The following is an 18,267-nucleotide window of genomic DNA, read 5'->3' as shown; positions in this document are numbered from 1 at the left end:
TAATTTTTTTTTTTCGTTTTTTTTTTTTTAATTTTTTCCATTCTATTAGCCTGTATGCGTCCACTGCTGGACATAGGCCTTTCCAAGAGCGCGCCACCAAACACGGTCCTCCGCCTTCCTCATCCACCCGCTCCCCGCCACCTTTTTCAATTGACACCATGGGTCATTCATCAAAATCGGCCCAGTAGTTTAGGCGCTACGGTGGAACACACAGAATCTGGATACAAACATACATACATACACAGACTGCTAAAATCATAACCCTTCCTTTTGGCTTTGCCGCAGTCGGGTAAAAAAAACTTATAGCTAGCCTTATCTAATTACTGTACATAAAAATTAAATTAAAAATTTAAAAAACCCCCGACACATAAACCTCTAAAAAGTAAAAAAATAATAGGTAAGTATGTATGGGCCCTTTAAGAATAGTATAAATAGTAGTTTTTATCCAAGCGCTCGTTGCGCCAGGGGACCGCTACCTATCATAAACTATGAAAGTGATCTGTTGTAGAAAGAATAGTCTTTAGCGGTCCCCCGACGCAACGAACGCTTGGATAAAAACTTTACTATTTATACTATTCTTAAAGGGCCCATACATACTTACCTATTATTTTTTTACTTTTTAGAGGTTTATGTGTCGGGGGTTTTTTAAATTTTTAATTTAATTTTTATTTCACGCTTTTTAAACTTTTATTCATAAATTACCGTTTATTTGTGCCATTCTAAAACCCAATTTCTATAATAATATAAATCCAATAAGGCAGCTAATATATCTTCAAAAGTAACATCAATGTTATGTTAATTATACGTTCCATGAAATATTTTTGACCGAACATCACTAAATCAAGAATTATCTGAATGACTCACATAGTTTAACATGACCAAAACGAAATATCTGTTTCTAACATGTCGTTGCTTTAAAAATGTACCCATTTTACGTAGTCGTATAATAGTTCGCTTTTCAAGATATACCTACGATTAAATTGAAATCGACTTTCACCCGATGAAATAAGGAATAAATTGGCTTGTATTTCATTTTGTTTGTTATTGCATGTAAAATTTTTATTTGACATAACTTTCAAAAACCGGTCAAGTGCGAATCTGCCTCACACATGAAGAGTTCCGTACAAGTTTTTTTAATGTAATGACAATTCAGTTGTCGGATTTTTCTGTTTACTTGGGCCACAGGAGTAGAGTACTTGGGCTATAAGATATTGCTACCTGCCTTTCATGATTCTACGTAAACGGGAAGTACCCAATTTATAAGTTTTGATTCTCTTGAAAGATGACACACAGACAGACAGCGAAGTTGTGAAGGAAAACACCGTCAGGAAACCTGCATGCTTAAGAGTTGGCCATAATGCTCCCTCAAAGCTGCGTGAGGTGTGCCAATACGTGCTTGGCCAGTGTGGTAGCTTCTCATTCTGAGAGGAGACTTGTGCTCAGTAGTGAGCCGGCGATGGGTTGATCCTGATAATGATGAATTTTAAACGTATTTTGTCAAAGTAAATAAGCTGAGTTCAAGCAGATAAAATATAAAGAAGGTGCGCCTAATGCATCATCCAAACCTGCGCGACAAAGCGACTACGATGCGGGAACCTCAGCCGCGCGGAGGGTCATCGCCTATATTTATGATATTTAATGGTGCCATGCACACCTACGCGACTACAACAGTCGAGGCTACGTCTTTTTTTTCCTACAGATACCTACTGAACCCTAAAAATAGTTTGACTATGGTTTGGGTTTGGGTTGATTGTTCGTGGCCTTTGGTTGACTGTTGGATATTATAATTGAATTGATGTTTTCTCGTTTAACTGTGATTATAATATTTTATAAATTAGAAACTCCGCGCCTACGATCCAAAGTATCGGAGTTTTCCAAAACATTATTTTCAAATAAATAATTATGTATCTAAGCAACGTCCATCTTGACAGCTTGACATTTGCTAATTGACATAATATTATGAACCTCTGTTACAATAGTGAAAGATCCCAGGGCCACCAGCCGTCACGTATTTTCTGACGAACGAAATGTGGACGATTGAGTAGTGTTAGTATGTACTAAGAACGCATGCCTACAGACCTGCTAGCTTGCTTAGACGGCCAATTTTCAGGTATCAGGTAATCAAGGTACATAAATACATTACTTACCTCACGTAAATTCTCCAATTTTTTTAATTTTTAGCTGTTTTTTTTTAATATTAATAATTAATTGACATAAGTAAACTATAAGAGAGTGAGAGAGAAGTCAATATATCCTAATACATGTCTTACTCAGTCTCATGCGCGTAGATAATGATGCCCTCGCGCTCAAACCCACAGAGGCAATAAAATTGAATTTAGGGGATGATTGGCCCTCTGGATCGGTCTGTCTTCTTGTAAAAGGTTTTAAAATAGTTGTCTGGTGGACATATATAAAAATGGAGCATCAGAATTTACGTGCAGTTAAGTAATTACTTATTTTGGGAGCTTTAAAGCGTCTGCAAAGCAATACGGCCGACGCGGGAAGTGTCTGGGAGTATTGGCGACATATTTTTAAGGATATTGCCTAAAATATACGTAAAAATCAGTTTGGACAATTTACGTGAGGTAAGTAATGGTTTTATGTACCTTGATTATCAGATACCTGAAAATTGGCCGTCTAAGCAAGCTAGCACGTAGGCTAGGCATGCTTTCTTAGTACTTACTAACACTACTCAATCGTACATATTTCCTGTGTCAGAAAATACGTAACCTCTGGTGGTCCTGGGATAAAAGTAATAAGAAAACCAGAAAAGAGCTGATAACTTCCAAACGGCTGAACCGATTTTCTTGGATTATAGCTAAGAACACTCTCGATCAAGCCACCTTTCAAACAAAAAAAACTAAATTAAAATCGGTTCATTCGTTTAGGCGCTACGAGGCCACAGACAGATACACAGATACACAGATACACAGATACACAGATACACAGATACACACGTCAAACTTATAACACCCCTCTTTTTGGGTCGGGGGTTAAAAATGGTACAAATGCCCGTACGATTAATTAAATTCAATTTTTTTAACACAATAAGTTTTTGTTAAAAGAATAATTATTTTTTACTAGAATGATGCCCGCGACTTCGTCTGCGTGGATTTTTTTTTAAATCCCGTGGGAACTCTTTGATTTTCCAAGAAAAAAAGCGGCCTTTTTCAGTTCCCGAGAGGCAGGCTACCTCTATACCAAATTTCATATAGATAAATCGGTTAAACGGATGGGTCTTTAAGAATCCCGTGGGAACTCTTTGATTTTCCGGGATAAAAAGTAGCCTATGTCCTTCCCCGGGATGTAAGCTAACTCTGTACCAAAAATTGGTTGAACTGTTGGGACGTGAAAAGCCAGCAGACAGACAGACAGACACACTTTCGCATTTATAATATTAAGTACCTACCTATGGATGGATCATAGTTTTTAATATGACGTAGACATTAGATAGGAAAGGATTTTTGGAAATATACCCCTAGGGAGTAAAATAGGGGTTTGAAATATTTGTAATCCACGCGAACGGAGACGCGGGCATAAACTAGCCTTATACAAAAGCCTGCTCTACAGAATCCACCAAGTTATTCATGTTAACAACGATGTAACAAGGAAAAAACATAATAAACTCAAAACCGGATAACATAGGTAGATCTCTAGGGATGGGTGTTGATTGCTAATTTTGAATCATTCTCATTTTGAAGCCCAATGAATGGTTTTAAATATACAAATTATGAAATACTAGAGGACGCCCGCGACTTCGTCCGCGTGGAATTAGGTTTTCAAAGATCTCGTGGGAACTGTTTGATTTTCCGGGATAAAAAGTTGCCAAAAGTTGATAAAAAGCCTATGTCAATTACATGGACGCAAGCTACCTCGGTACCAAATGTCATACAAGTCGGTCAAGCGGATGGGTCTTTAGGAATCCCGTGGGAACTCCTTTATTTTCCGGGATAAAAAGTAGCCTATGTCCGTCCCCGGGATATAAGCTAACTCTGAACCAAATTTCGTCAGAATCGGTTAAACTGTTGGGCCGTGAAAGGGTAGCAGACAGACAGACACACTTTCGCGGTGTGTAATATAGCGCGTTAAGAGGGCTCTCTCCGTCACTCGTTTCATACAATCGTAGTTCCAATTTCATTTGAATATTAAGCAACCAAAGTTCATGAAATTTTGCAGACATATTCTAGAAACTAATATCTATGTCTGTGGTTTTCCAGATTTCTGTTAAAATATTCGGTTTCAAAGTTACGCGGTCTTTAAAATTTACATACAAATCTTTGAGCCCCTGTAATTTTAAAACTGCATATTTTTAGAATAATCTAAAACACCACAGACACAGATATTAGTTTCTAGAATATGTCTGCAAAATTTCATGGACTTTGGTTGCTTAATATTCAAATGAAATTGGAACTACGATTGTATGAAACGAGTGGAAACGAGTGACGGAGAGAGCCCTGTTAATCCATATTTTTTCAAATATCACACTTCACACTATCACACTAATATTATAAAGGCGAAAGTTTGTGTGTATGTGTGTGTGTGTGTGTATGTGTGTGTGTGTGTGTGTGTGTGTGTGTGTGTGTGTGTGTGTGTGTGTGTGTGTGTGTGTGTGTGTGTGTGTGTGTGTATGTTTGTTACTCCTTCACGCAAAAACTACTGGACGGATTGGGCTGAAATTTAGAATGGAGATAGATTATACTCTGGAATAGCACATAGGCTACTTTTTCTGCCGAAAAATCAAAGAGTTCCCAGGGGATTTTTAAGAAACCCAAATCCACGCGAACGAAGTCATAAATACGAAAGTGTGTATGTTTGCTAGGTTTTCACGACCCATCTGTTCAAGTGATTTTGTTGAAATTTCGTTCAGAAATAGCTTACATCCCGAGAAAGGACATAGGCTACTTTTCCCAGAAAATCGAAGAGAGTACTTAAAAAAAAAACGTTATAAAAAAGCTAAATTCACGTGGCATCGACGCATCTAGTCCTTGGATCTGTGATTTTTCACAGGCTACTTTAAATAGCATAGCAAGTGTTATAATAATATATGAAAAGGCTTTTCACGTGATTTTTCACATGGTGAAATGTGACACCTGTGAAATGGTCCACCCCTAGTAAGCGGTAGGTCCTATATTGCGATTCCTATACCGCGAACGACTCAATATGGACGTGAATTGGCAATAAAATATTATTAAAATAATTATTATTAACAATTTTTTAGTGTAGTTTTGAAGTTTTTTTTTTAAATTTTTAGTGAACTTCAAACCTTAGTTCGGATTTTGAGGTAAGGTGGTATTTTTAACATGCTTTATATGACTTTTCGAAGTCTATTTATTTTAAAAAAAACTATAACTAATAAATAATAATAAAACTATGTATAAATAATAATACGAATTTAAGTAAAGTTTATTTTAACAATAATAATGACTATAAAAAAAAGCTTAAACCTAGATTAAAACCAAAAAATAAAATAAGTCTAAAACCGAACTAAAACAATGCAAACTTTCATCCCCTATTTAACCCCCTTAGGGGTGAAATTTCCAAAAATACTTTCCTAATGAAGGCTACGTTATAAAAGGAACTTTCTGTAAAAATTTCAAGTTTCTATTTCCAGCATTGGTGTAGTGCTGTGCGGTCAGTCAGTCAGAACTTAACAGCTTATAGGGCTCTCTCCGTCACTTACTCCATACAATCGTAGCCCCAATTAATTTCATTTGAATATTAAGCAACCAAAGTCCATGAAATTTTGCAGACATATTCTAGAAACTAATATCTGTGTCTGTGGTGTTTTAGATTTTTCTAAAAATATCTAGTTTTAAATTTACAGGGCTCAAAGATTTGTATGTGAATTTTTAAGACCGCGTAACTTTGAAACTGAATATTTTAACAGAAATCTGGAAAACCACAGACATAGATATTAGTTTCTAGAATATGTCTGCAAAATTTAAAGTAAGTACTTTGGTTGCTTAGTATTCAAATGAAAATGGAACTACGTTTGTATGGAGCAATTGACGGAGAGAGCCCTCCACTATAAAAGGAACTTTCTGTAAAAATTTCAAGTTTCTATTTCCAGCATTGGTGCAGTAGAAGAAAACTTAAAGAAAGAAAACTTTTTTTATTAGTGCTGTGCGTTTATAAATTAGTCAGTCAGTCAATGGCATATTATTGTAAATTGTACATTTGAATAGAGCAACCGCCGAGTTTCTTGCTGGTTCTTCTCGGTAGGAACAGTATTCCGAACCAGTGGTAGATTATATTTTGACGATTCAAAAGCACTTGTAAAAGTTTAATTGAATAAAAATAATTTGAATTTTGAATTTTGAATGAGAACAAGTCTTTGTTCTGTTGTATCTTATGTAAGTAGGTACCTACTATAGATATATGGATTCTAACGGTCACATAACATATTATTATGTACATAATATATCATTGTATATTATTATTATCAAACTAGCTGTGCCCGCGACTTCGTTCGCGTGGAATAGTGACTTTTCGGGCTGCGTGATTCTTTAAATTGACATAACTTTTTTATTTATGAACCGATTGACATGAAATAAACACTAAATGTTAAGTGAAGCTTACTACAATATATTAGTGAAAACCGTATCTAAATCGAATAAGCCATTTCTGATATTAGCGTGCACAAACACACAGACAAACAGACAAAAAAAAATTACAATTACGGGTTCGGCATCGATATAATAACAACCCCTGCTACTTTTTTTATATATTTCCATTGTACAGACACCACTTTTCTACAATTTTATTATATGTATAGATGAGGTAACACAGACCTTGGCTCAAACCAAATATTTTTATCAATGCAAAAATGCAAATACATATTTTTATCGGTGAAGGAAAATATCGTGAGGCATGAGAGCACTCCATATTGTTTTCAATTATCATCTGTTTTTTTTTCTCTCTCTCGTCTGGCTTTATAAAGATTAGCCAATGTCAAGTTTGTAGTTATTTGTAACAAGTTAGTTAAACTATACAAGTATGGACCCGTCTGTGCCGGCGCTCGCCGACACACGCACGGCACCCCCTTAGAGCGCTTTCCAGTCAGTTTTAACAAAAAAAAACACTCCAAAAAGGCAGAGCACGGCCGCCAGCTAACACCAACACAGACGAAGTCTAATTATCATCTTCACCTTCCCCATGGTTGCGTCTAGGTCTAAGGCTAAAATCTATATATCTATCTATTTGACTTAGGACACTGTTAAAACGAGACAGCGTTATACCGCTGGCATAAATCTGTCTCGCTTTAACTGAAACTTAAGTCTAAGCAAAGTCAAAGTGCGCTGTATAGGTTTCAACCTAAGACAAACGCTTGGACAAACACCCGCTGCCAGGTCAATTAGTCATGGCTAACAATATCCTAATAATCCATGCTAATATTATAAATGCGAAAGTGTGTGTCTGTCTGTCTGCTACCTTTTCACGGCCCAACAGTTTAACCGATTCTGACGAAATTTGGTACATGGTTAGCTTATATCCCGGGGACGGAGATAGGCTGCCTCGGTTCCTTTCATACAAATCATTTATGCGTATGGGTTTTTAGGAATCCTGTGGGAACTCTTAGATTTTTAGGGATAAATGAAGCCTATGTCCGTCCCCGGGATGTAAGCTAACTCTGTACCAAATATCATCAAAATCGGTCAAACTGTTGGACCTTGAAAAGCTAGCAGACAGACACACTTTCGCAGATATATAATAGTTTAGTATAGACTAGATGATGCCCGCAGCTTCGCTCGCGTGGATTGGTCAGATCCCCTGCAGCATCAGGATTGAGGAGTTGGAATCCAAATTTTTTATGGAACAATGTCTAAAGTACCTCTATCGATCAAAAAAAATTTACGCAAATCGGTTCAGAAATCTCGGAGATATCAGTGCTTCAGTAGAAAAACACAACTCCTCCATTTTTAAAGTCGGTTAAAAAGTAGCCTATGTTGCTCCTTGGTTAATCCTCTGCTTGTCTGTGAAAGTCCCGTCAAAATAGGTTTAGCCATTCCGAAGATTAGCCCGTTCGAACAGACAGACACTTCAATTGTATTTATTAAAAAATATAGATTCTTTTATTACAGGTACTAGATAGGTACAAGATCAAAAAATGTTATTTCTACTGTTCGCCATTTTCCTCATAAGAGTTCAAGATGGTAGTTCGTTAAACCGTAAGTACCCACTTGAGCATTCTTCAATAAGTATACTTAGTTTTATTTTTAGGGTTCCGTAGAAAAATAAAGGAGTCCTTATAGGATCACTTAGGAGTAGGGACCTCCCGTTGACCTAGAATCGTGAGATTTGGCAGGTAGCAAGTAGTAGTAGTAGTCATTAACAGGGCTCTCTCCGTCACTTACTCCATACAATCGTAGTTCCAATTTCATTTGAATATTAAGCAACCAAAGTCTATGTTTGGCAGACATTCTAGAAACCAATATTATTGGTTATATATATATTAATAACGCCTGTGGCGTTTTAGATTTTTCTAAAAATATCTAGTTTCAAAATTACAGGAGCTCAAAGATTTGTATGTGAATTTTTAAGACCGCTTAACTTTGAAACTGAATATTTTAACAGAAATCTGGAAAACCACAGGCATAGATATTAGTTTCTAGAATGTGTCTGCAAAATTTCATGGGCTTCGGTTGCTTAATATTCAAATGAAATTGGAACTACGTTTGTATGGAGCGAGTGACGGAGAGACCCGTCTTACACACGAATAAAAGGAAAAAACCGGCCATGTGCGAGTCAAACTCGCGCACTGAGGGTTCCGTAAGTACAGAAGAGCTTTTTTTGTTTGAAAGGTGGCTTGACCGAGAGTGTTCTTAGCTATCATCCAAGAAAATCGGTTCAGCCGTTTGAAAGTTATCAGCTTTTTTCTAGTTACTGTAACCTTCACTTGTCGGGGGTGTTATAAATTTTTAATTTACACTTGTTTTGTGATGTAACCACAAATTCACGGTTTACGGATTCCTTTACATGTGCTATAACTGCTATAAGACCTACCTACCTGCCAAATTTCATCATTCTAGGTCAACGGGAAGTTTTCTTGACAAACAGACGGACAGACAGACAACAATGCGATCCTATACGGGTTCCTTTTTTCCTTTTGAGGTACGGAACTCTAAAAATAGGCAATGAAGCATCAAAGCAGTTACTTTTGTATTGTTAATTTAATTGTTTAAACAATAGTTGATAGCGGGTTTTAATAATATTATCTAGACTTATGTGGTAGACCACAGACCTTAGGAGTTTGACTAATTAAATTATTATTGGTGTTTAAATGCGTTATTTCCTTATTATCAACTAGCTGATGCCCGCGACTTCGTCCGCGTGGATTTACGTTTTTCAAAATCCCGCGGGAACTCTTTGCCTACCTACCTGCCTTTTATATATAGGTTTTCTTGACAGACAGACAGACAGACAGACAACAAAGTAGGATCACTAAGGGTCTGTATAAGGGTTTATTTTTCCTTTTGAGGTACGGAACCCTAAAATGTGTTACTTATTTCTTGTATGACGGTGCGGAACCCTTCGTGTGCGAGTCCGACTCGCACTTGACCGATTTTTTTCTTATGTTTTAGAAGGAGACCGGTGTGTGTTGAAAAACACAAACACAGTGGGAGAATGTACTCCAGCTTCCAAGTGTCAATCGGCGAGAAGTGATTACCAGTGAGTAGCTACAGGGTTAAGAGGGCTCTCTCCGTCACTCGCTCCATACAAACGTAGTTCCAATTTCATTTGAATATCAAGCAACCAAAGTCCATGAAATTTTGCAGACATATTCTAGAAACTAATATCTATGTCTGTGGTTTTCCAGATTTCTGTTAATATATTCGGTTTCAAAGTTACGCGGTCTTCACTTACAAATCTTTGAGCCCCTGTAATTTTAAAACTACATATTTTTAGAAAAATCTAAAACACCACAGACACAGATATTAGTTTCTAGAATATGTCTGCAAAATTTCATGGACTTTGGTTGCTTAATATTCAAATGAATACTATGGAGCAAGTGACGGAGAGAGCCCTGGTAAGGTGCAGGGCACGGGTCTGCCCGCGAAATTCAAATTTAATTTGGTTTTTCGCAATTTGTAAACTAATATGATAAGAAATTTTCAAAAGACAATTGTAAATTAAAAATTTATAACACCCCCGACAAGTGAAGGTTACAGTAACTAGAAAAAAGCTGATAACTTTCAAACGGCTGAACCGATTTTCTTGGATGATAGCTAAGAACACTCTCGATCAAGCCACCTTTCAAACAAAAAAAAAACTAAATTAAAATCGGTTCATTCGTTTAGGCGCTACGATGCCACAGACAGATACACAGATACACACGTCAAACTTATAACACCCCTCTTTTTGGGTCGGGGGTTAAAAAATAAAGCTTCACACTTGGATTTCTAGTTTCTTTTATTATGCTCGCTCGACTTTATACATTACACGTGTAGAAACAAAAAATATTTTTTACTTTTTAGTGCTTGTGGTTTTTGAAGTTGGTTTTATTTTTCTTTTTAGATTTTTTTTTATTTCACAATTTTTGAAAGGGTCCCATATAAATTTGGTGAAGATCAGATGAACATTTTCGGAGATGGAGAACAGAACTCCTCAATGGATAAGAGCAAATTGCTCGCGATCACTGTAATAGCTTAGTAAACAGTAGGGTTTTAACTGGGCATAGCATATTATAGTACAGTGGGGCCACTAAAAATTGTGAAATAAAAAATTTCAAAAGAAAAATAAAACCGACTTCAAAACGAGACTTCGAGCGAGCATCCAAGAGTGAAGCTCGCCGGACTTCATACCTAGGCACATTACAAGTGTAGCTAAACAAAAGTTATTTTTTACTTTTTAGTGTTTGTGGTTTTGAAGTCGGTTTTATTTTTCTTTTAGGTAGTATTTTATTTTTCAGTTAATAATTTGACTTTAATTTGTTTCAGAAACAACGGCATCCGTCCAACTATATGCTCGTACGATTCGGACACCATCTTGGTTTGCTGTACTGATAACAGCAACATTTTTGACACTCCCGTCTATCAGTAAGTTTTTTTAGGGTTCCGTACGTCAAAAGGGAAAAAGGAACCCTTATAGGATCACTTCGTTGTCTGTCTGTCTGTCTGTCCGTCTCTCCATCTGTCGTGTCTGTCAAGAAAACCTATAAGGTACTTCCCGTTCACCTAGAACCATGAAATTTGGCAGGATGTGGCAGTTTTTTTTTTAAATTATATAGACTAGCGCTTGACAGCAAACAGACCTGCTAGCAAGTGATGATGCAGCCTAAGATGGAGCGCGCTTGCCTAGAAGTTGCCTATTCACTCTTGACTTGAAAATACCCATATTATAGGTGGAAGGGAAAACTGACGCCGGAAGGGCGTTCCATATCCTAGCGGTTCGAATTCGTCAAGTAAAGGAAAAAATTCGAAAACCGTGAATTTTTGTCTTTGTCATTTGTATGGGATTACGTAACAGAGAGAGCCTATACAAACTTCTCTCCGTGGATAGAGATAAGTGTTCTCAATAAATATTAATTGCTATTAAATAATTTCAGGCGCCCCACTCGGCCTGTGTGGGGTAGTTTTGGTACACCGACCAATAACAACATCAGACTTAGCGAGAAAAGTAAGTAACTAGACAACAAATGTAAATTAAAAATTTATAACACCCCCGACAAGTGAAGGTTACCGTAATAACTAGGAAAGAGCTGCCAACTTTCAAACGGCTGAACCGATTTTCTTGGATTATAGCTAAGAACACTCTCGATCAAGCCACCTTTCAAACAAAAAAAACTAAATTAAAATTGGTTCATTAGTTTAGGAACTACGATGCCACAGACAAATACACAGATACACACGTCAAACTTCTAACACCCCTCTTTTTGGGTCGGGAGTTAAAAAGAACTATAAAGATACTAGATAATCGACTGTTAAGGTGCACTAAACGGGTCTGCCCGCGAAATTCAAATTTAGTTTGGTTTTTCGCAGTTTGTAAACTAATACGACAAAGTAGGCTTATGGCATTCTAATAGCGCCAATGGCAGTATCATCTCCACAGGTTTATATAAAAATCTTTACTTGAAAGTGTTCAGTTGGACTTTTTGGAGTGTTTTTTTTTGTTAGAAGTGGCCGGTTTTTGTGTTCTGCTGGTGTTTATTGGTGGTGGAACTGACTGGGAAGCGCTCTAAAGGGGCGCCGCGTGTATGTCGGCGGGCGCCGGCACAGACGAAGTCCATACTTATACATATAGTTTCCCTAACTTGTAAATAACTAAGTACAAACTTGACATTGGCTAATCAGTGTAAAGCCAGACGAGAGAAAAAAAGTGTTCAGTGCAAGAAATTAGTCAAAACTAGCTGATGCCCGCGACTTCGTTCGCGTGCATGTAGTTTTTTAAAAATCCCGTGGGAACTCTTTGATTTTCCGGGATAAAAAGTAGCCTATGTGCTAATCCAGAGTATAATCTATCTCCATTCTAAATTTCAGCCCAATCCGTCTAGTAGTTTTAGCGTGAAGGAGTAACAAACATACACACACACACACACACACACACACACACACACACACACACATACAAACTTTCGCCTTTATAATATTAGTCAAAATAAAGAGTTTGACCCGTGCTCTGTAGTGAGCCGGCAATGGTGATGAGAGATTATCATTCTACAGAATGCGAGGAGTATGGTCGCCACGTGACCCAAACAGTGGGTTTCATCACACTGGATGCGGAACCCGAAAAGATGACCATTTCCGCGCCAAAGTGTGACTACAACGGTGTCGAGCTGATCGTGGGCGGGGAGAACGCTAACCAGGGCGAGTTCCCTCATATGGTGAGTGGTTATCAAAATTCCAAATACAGTATCTGTCGATTGTTAATTAGTATTTTTATTTTATCGAGGGGTCTCTCCGTCACTCGCTTCATACAAACGTAGTTCCAATTTCATTTGAATATTAAGCAACCAAAGTCCATGAAATTTTGCAGACATATTCTAGAAACTAATATCTGTGTCTGTGGCGTTTTAGATTTTTCTAAAAATATGTATGTAGTTTTAAAATTACAGGGCCTGAAAGGGTATGTGAATTTTTAAGACCGCGTAACTTTGAAACCGAATATTTTAACAGAAATCTGGAAAACCACAGACATAGATATTAGTTTCTAGAATATGTCTGGAAAATTTCATGGACTTAGGTTGCTTAATATTCAAATGAAATTGGAACTATAATTGTATGGAATAAGTGACGGAGAGAGCCCTGTTAAGGCATTTTAGACATAAATTTTGTACAATGTAAACTTTTTATTGTTTAGTAATTAATATTTTTATTTCTTTTGGCACAAGTTGTGACACCTAATTAATAAGTTATGTATCTAATAATGTGTGAGTATGTATATATAGATTTAAGAATGTATTGATAGGCATAATAATTTTCTGGTGTCCTAATAAATATCACACTAATATTATAAAGCCGAAAGTTTGTCTGTGTGTGTGTGTGTGTGTGTGTGTGTGTGTGTGTGTATGTTTGTTACTCCTCCACGCAAAAACTACCAGACGGATTTGGCTGAAATTTGGAATGGAGATAGATAATATCCTGTATTAGCACATACGCTACTTTTATCCCGGAAAATCAAAGCGTTTCCACGGGATTTTGAAAAACCTAAATCCACGCGGGCGAAGCCGCGGGCATCGGCTAAATAAATAAATGTCGAAAATAAATTGACTCTCAGTCATTATTAAATAGAGATTCTTCTTAAATACGTAAATCCACATCCTTTGTTAGTTTTAAGTTTAATAAACATTTTAAATTATATCGACCAAACTACATATCTATGATCAAACTACAAAAGTAAGTCAAATCATTGTGACGTCACATGCCAGTATTTCATAGAAGCATACTGTTAAATCGTAGGCAGGTTCCTCGATGAAATGATAGACATATTCCATTTAGTAGCGTTTATTTCTCCCAAACACTATATTAGTTATTTGTGGTGATTTATTTCGTTTACTTGTTTAGAATTTGATTACCTATTCACTTTATTAGGAAGTTCATAGATTTTTGGCCGTGCGCCGGCATTACAAAACGCTTCAACACTGACGCTCAAAAACTGGTGGTCAATACCGCCAAAATTCTTATTTATACACGTTACGATTTTAGTATCATGACTTGTAAAAAATGTTTCTACTGAATTTATTCAAATCAAGACTTATATTTTCTACATTTAAATTTGAGTCAAATGAAGACTTTACATTTTCTATATTTTAGTCAAATCAGCTTCAAATATTAATTTATGATCAATGATAAAGCTAACAATACTAAGCGCGTGTTGAATTTTTAAAAACTTAAATCCGCGCGGACGAAGCTGCGGGCATCAGCTAGTATACTTAACCATAAACGGAAAAGCTGACTGATTGACCAATCAACGCACAGCTCAAACTACTGGACGGATTCGCTGAAAATAAACAAATATTTTATAAAAAAAAAACTCTTATGTTGATATCAATCCATACTAATATTATAAATGCGAAAGTGTCTGTCTGCCTACCTTTTCACGGCCCAACAGTTTAACCGATTCTGACGAAATTTAGTACAGGGTTAGCTTATATCCCGGGGCCGTACGGACACAGGCTACTTTTTATCCCGGAAAATTAAAGAGTTCCCACGTGATTCCTAAAAACTCATCTTCCTAACCGATTTATATGAAATTTAGTACTGAGGTACCTTGCGTTCCTGTAATTGACATAGTTAGGCATTTTATCTCGGAAATCAAGCAGTTCCCACGGGATCTATTAAAAACTCAATCCACGCGGACAAAGTCGCGGGCATCCTCTAGTTTCAAATAAATAAATAAACCATAAATTCTCTTTATTTATTCATCTTTATTCCACCTATCCCCAGGCTGCCATCGGCTGGGTAGATGTGACAGACAACTACGTGTTCCATTGCGGTGGCAGTCTCATCAGCTCACGCTTCGTCCTGACTGCGGGGCACTGTACCCGGACCCCCAACAAGCTGCTTAAAGACCCCTCACCTAAGATTGTAAGGCTCGGAGACCAGAACCTCAACCCCAGCGTGCGAGACAACGCCAGCCCCATCGACGTGAGTATAATGTTCTAGCAATATAATGCACATAGTGTGAAGCACAAGGACACTCACTCTCATAATGCAATGAGACGGCAATTTAACACAGCTGGAGAGTGATCAGTCTCATCAGATCAGGCTTCGTTCTGACTGTGGGGCACTGCACCCGGACCCCCAACAAGCTGCTTAAAGACCCCTCACCTAAGATTGTAAGGCTCGGAGACCAGAACATTAAATCCAGCGTGCGAGACAATGCCAGCCCCATCGACGTGAGTATAATATTCTAGCAATGTAATGCATATAGTGTGAAGCACAAGGACACTCACTCTTATAATGCAATGAGAGGGCAATTTGACGCGACCGGAGAGATCACACTCATCAATCTCTGAATAAAGTCAGTTGACAATCTGCCGTTTAATTATAATATCATTAGTGAGATTGTAATATCACGGCTTTGACAATATACCTGCGACTTTATAATGGATAACACTCAAATAAATATTGAACAAATATCTGTCCATAGGTACCAATCAAAACTATTCATAAACACCCGAACTACAACTCTCCGAGCAAGTACAACGACATCGCCCTGTTAGAGTTGAATGCAGACGTAGACTTCGAGACAGACATACGACCGGCATGTCTGTGGACGAAGCCCGACTTCCCAGGGTATACCAAGGCCATAGCCACAGGATGGGGGGTCGTCGATCCAAGTAAGTTCAACATCTCCTACAATGACATAGCTCTGTGGAAATTGACCTACGATGCGGCATTGATCCCGCGGTACCCATCTGCACAACGTTCGTTGACCTCTAGCGTTTATATATTTTAAAGATATCCGGATTGTAATTGGCAAGAAACACTGCCTCAGATCGCGGAAGATTATTCCAAACGAAGAGCCTCAATAGCTCAACGGTTGAGAAGTAGACTGAATTCCGAAAGGTCGGCGGTTCAAACCCCACCCGTTGCACTATTGTCGTACCCACTCTTAACAGAGCTTTGCACTTAGTTGGAGGGGAAAGGGAAATATTAGTCATGATTAGCATAGCTAATAATCTTATGAAAAAAACCTTATCCATACGTATGAGGAATGATGACGCAAAACGTTTCGTGCGTGTAGATGGAATGTTGACGAAATAAGGATGAAAACTAATTTTTAATGAAATTTCCAAAAGAGGGTGATCGCTAGTTGTGTGATAAAGCATTAAATAGATTGTTCCTCCACCAGAGCAACCAACTAAGACCTCGGACGAGCTGAAGAAGGTGTCACTGAGTCTACTGGAAAACGACTTCTGCAATGAGACCCTACGGGATACCTTCTACCGGCACTGGGGCGGCTTCAGCGACGAGCAGATGTGTGCTGGTGAACTGCGCGGGGGACAGGACACCTGCCAGGTAATGCAGGAGAAAGACGCCCCTGTAAACCAAAACCCCCCCCCCCCCCCCCTCCCTGACCCCCTCCCCCCTGCCAGGTAACGCGGGAGACAAGACGCCCTCCTCGGATATTGACTACAATATTTAGGAACTAGTCCTAAGTGTTCAAATTGTAGTGCCCAAGCGTGTCCATATAATGCACATAGTGTGCAACGTATGGGCATTCATTCGTATAGTGCAAACGGCAATTTGACACGACCGGAGAGAGACAAGAAAACCTATAGGGTATTTCCCGATGACCGAAATTTGGTGGTGACAGGCAGGTGGGTCTTATAACACAAGTAAAGGAATAAATCCGAAAACAGAGAATTTGTGGTTACGAAAAAATTAATTTACTAAATCACATATAGATGGCGCTGTTTTCAATAACTTGCAGTGTTGCACATAAAAATCACGCCTAATATTATCAAGGCGAAAGTTTGTGTGTATGAATGTGTGTGTGTATGTTTGTTACTCCTTCACGCAAAAACTACTGTGCGGAGTTGACTGAAATTAAGAATGGAGATAGATTTTACCCTGGATTAGCACATAGGATACTTTTTATCCCGAAAAATCAAAGAGTTCCACGGGATTTTTAAAAAACTTGTATCCACGCGAACGAAGTCGCGGGCATCAGCTAGTGTTAAAATATCTTTTTCTGTCCAGGGTGACTCCGGGTCGCCGCTGCAGGTCGCTTCACGTGCCAACAAGTGCATCTTCCACGTGATCGGAGTGACGTCATTCGGGCGCGCCTGCGCACGCTCCGGCAAGCCAGCGGTCTACACTCGCGTCTCCAGCTACTTGGACTGGATCGAGGCCGTAGTGTGGCCCGGGGAGCAATAAACACTTTCTTTTCTACTTTTTTAAACGGCGTTTTATTTCTTGCCTCGTTTCATACCTAGAATTTTCTTGTCTTTTCATACCTCATCTTAAAATTAGTTAATTTATATTTCCCCACATATCTTGCTTTTTCATACCATAGCTTTATATGAGCTAGATTATTTACATTTTTCGAATTTCTTGACTCTTTTCATACCTCACACTTTCTTGCATTTTCCATACCTAACAAAAAAATGTCTTTTATCAGCTTCCCCGCATATACATTTATTACCTCACTATACATTACTTTCTTGCTTTTTTCATGTCTTGTTTTTTCTTTGGTACGTCGAACTTGTATGAATTATGTTTCATACCTTAAGTTGAATTGCCTTTTCATGCCTCATCTTAAAATTAGCTAAATGACGTTTTTCCTAGTTAACTGCTTGCCTCTTTTCATACCTTATAATAATATTATCTTTCATGCACACCAAAAAAGATTAACTTTTAATCAACTTCATTCAATGCATGCATTATATTTTCTTATTTCTTGCCTACCTTCCTTGCCTTTTATACCTAGTATTTTTATTGGTCCATCGAAGTTGTGTAAAATAAAAACTCGGATCTAGAATAGAATACATTTTTATTCAAGTAGAGTTTTAATATTTTTTTTTGGCTTTTGAATCGTCCAAATAATAATTTACCACTGGTTCGGAATGCCGTTCCTACAGAGAAGAACCAGCAAGAAACTCGGCGGTTGCTCTTTTCAACTGTCTATTTGTCTTGGTGTGATACTGCGTATTGTGATTGGTCTAGTGGTTATTCACAGACTCAAAACAAAATCTCAAGACAAAACTCAAATCAAAGCAAATCATTACATTTGTGATGAACACAGTATATCTTGAATCTGGATGTAATTTTTCATCAATGTTGAATGTTACGTATTATTGTACAACAAGTGTAAATTAAAAAT

General features: G+C 37.8%; 1 protein-coding gene across 2 annotated transcripts; it reads left to right on the top strand.

Moving 5' to 3' along the window:
- The first annotated feature begins 5,127 nt into the window (after window positions 1–5,127).
- LOC123879701 (venom protease-like) lies at window positions 5,128–17,346 on the top strand. Of its 2 annotated transcripts, none has more exons than XM_045927587.1 (10): window positions 5,128–5,281; window positions 8,082–8,168; window positions 9,582–9,669; window positions 10,938–11,036; window positions 11,546–11,616; window positions 12,660–12,820; window positions 14,883–15,083; window positions 15,589–15,778; window positions 16,294–16,460; window positions 17,145–17,346. In XM_045927587.1, the coding sequence occupies exons 2-10, from the start codon at window positions 8,108–8,110 to the stop codon at window positions 17,319–17,321; spliced, it is 1,215 nt and encodes a 404-aa protein (XP_045783543.1). In that variant the 5' UTR covers window positions 5,128–5,281; window positions 8,082–8,107; the 3' UTR covers window positions 17,322–17,346. The 2 variants fall into 2 exon arrangements, with proteins under 2 accessions (XP_045783543.1, XP_045783544.1); XM_045927588.1 differs by lacking the exon at window positions 5,128–5,281 and adding an exon at window positions 6,333–6,353.
- Window positions 17,347–18,267: the final 921 nt, after the last annotated feature.

The sequence above is a fragment of the Maniola jurtina genome, chromosome 28 (genome assembly GCF_905333055.1).
Source record: "Maniola jurtina chromosome 28, ilManJurt1.1, whole genome shotgun sequence".
In the NCBI taxonomy this organism is placed as follows: Eukaryota; Metazoa; Arthropoda; class Insecta; order Lepidoptera; family Nymphalidae; genus Maniola; species Maniola jurtina.
Note: the sequence above shows the minus strand (reverse complement) of the source record. Positions and strands in the feature narration are given on the sequence as shown.

Coding starts and splice junctions, on each gene's coding strand:
- LOC123879701 (XM_045927587.1), top strand. CDS start 8,108: ATGTTATTTCTACTGTTCGCCATTTTCCTCATAAGAGTTCAAGATGGT. Junction 11,037..11,545: donor TTTGACACTCCCGTCTATCA/GTAAGTTTTTTT, acceptor AAATAATTTCAG/GCGCCCCACTCGGCCTGTGT. Junction 16,461..17,144: donor GGGGACAGGACACCTGCCAG/GTAATGCAGGAG, acceptor TTTTCTGTCCAG/GGTGACTCCGGGTCGCCGCT.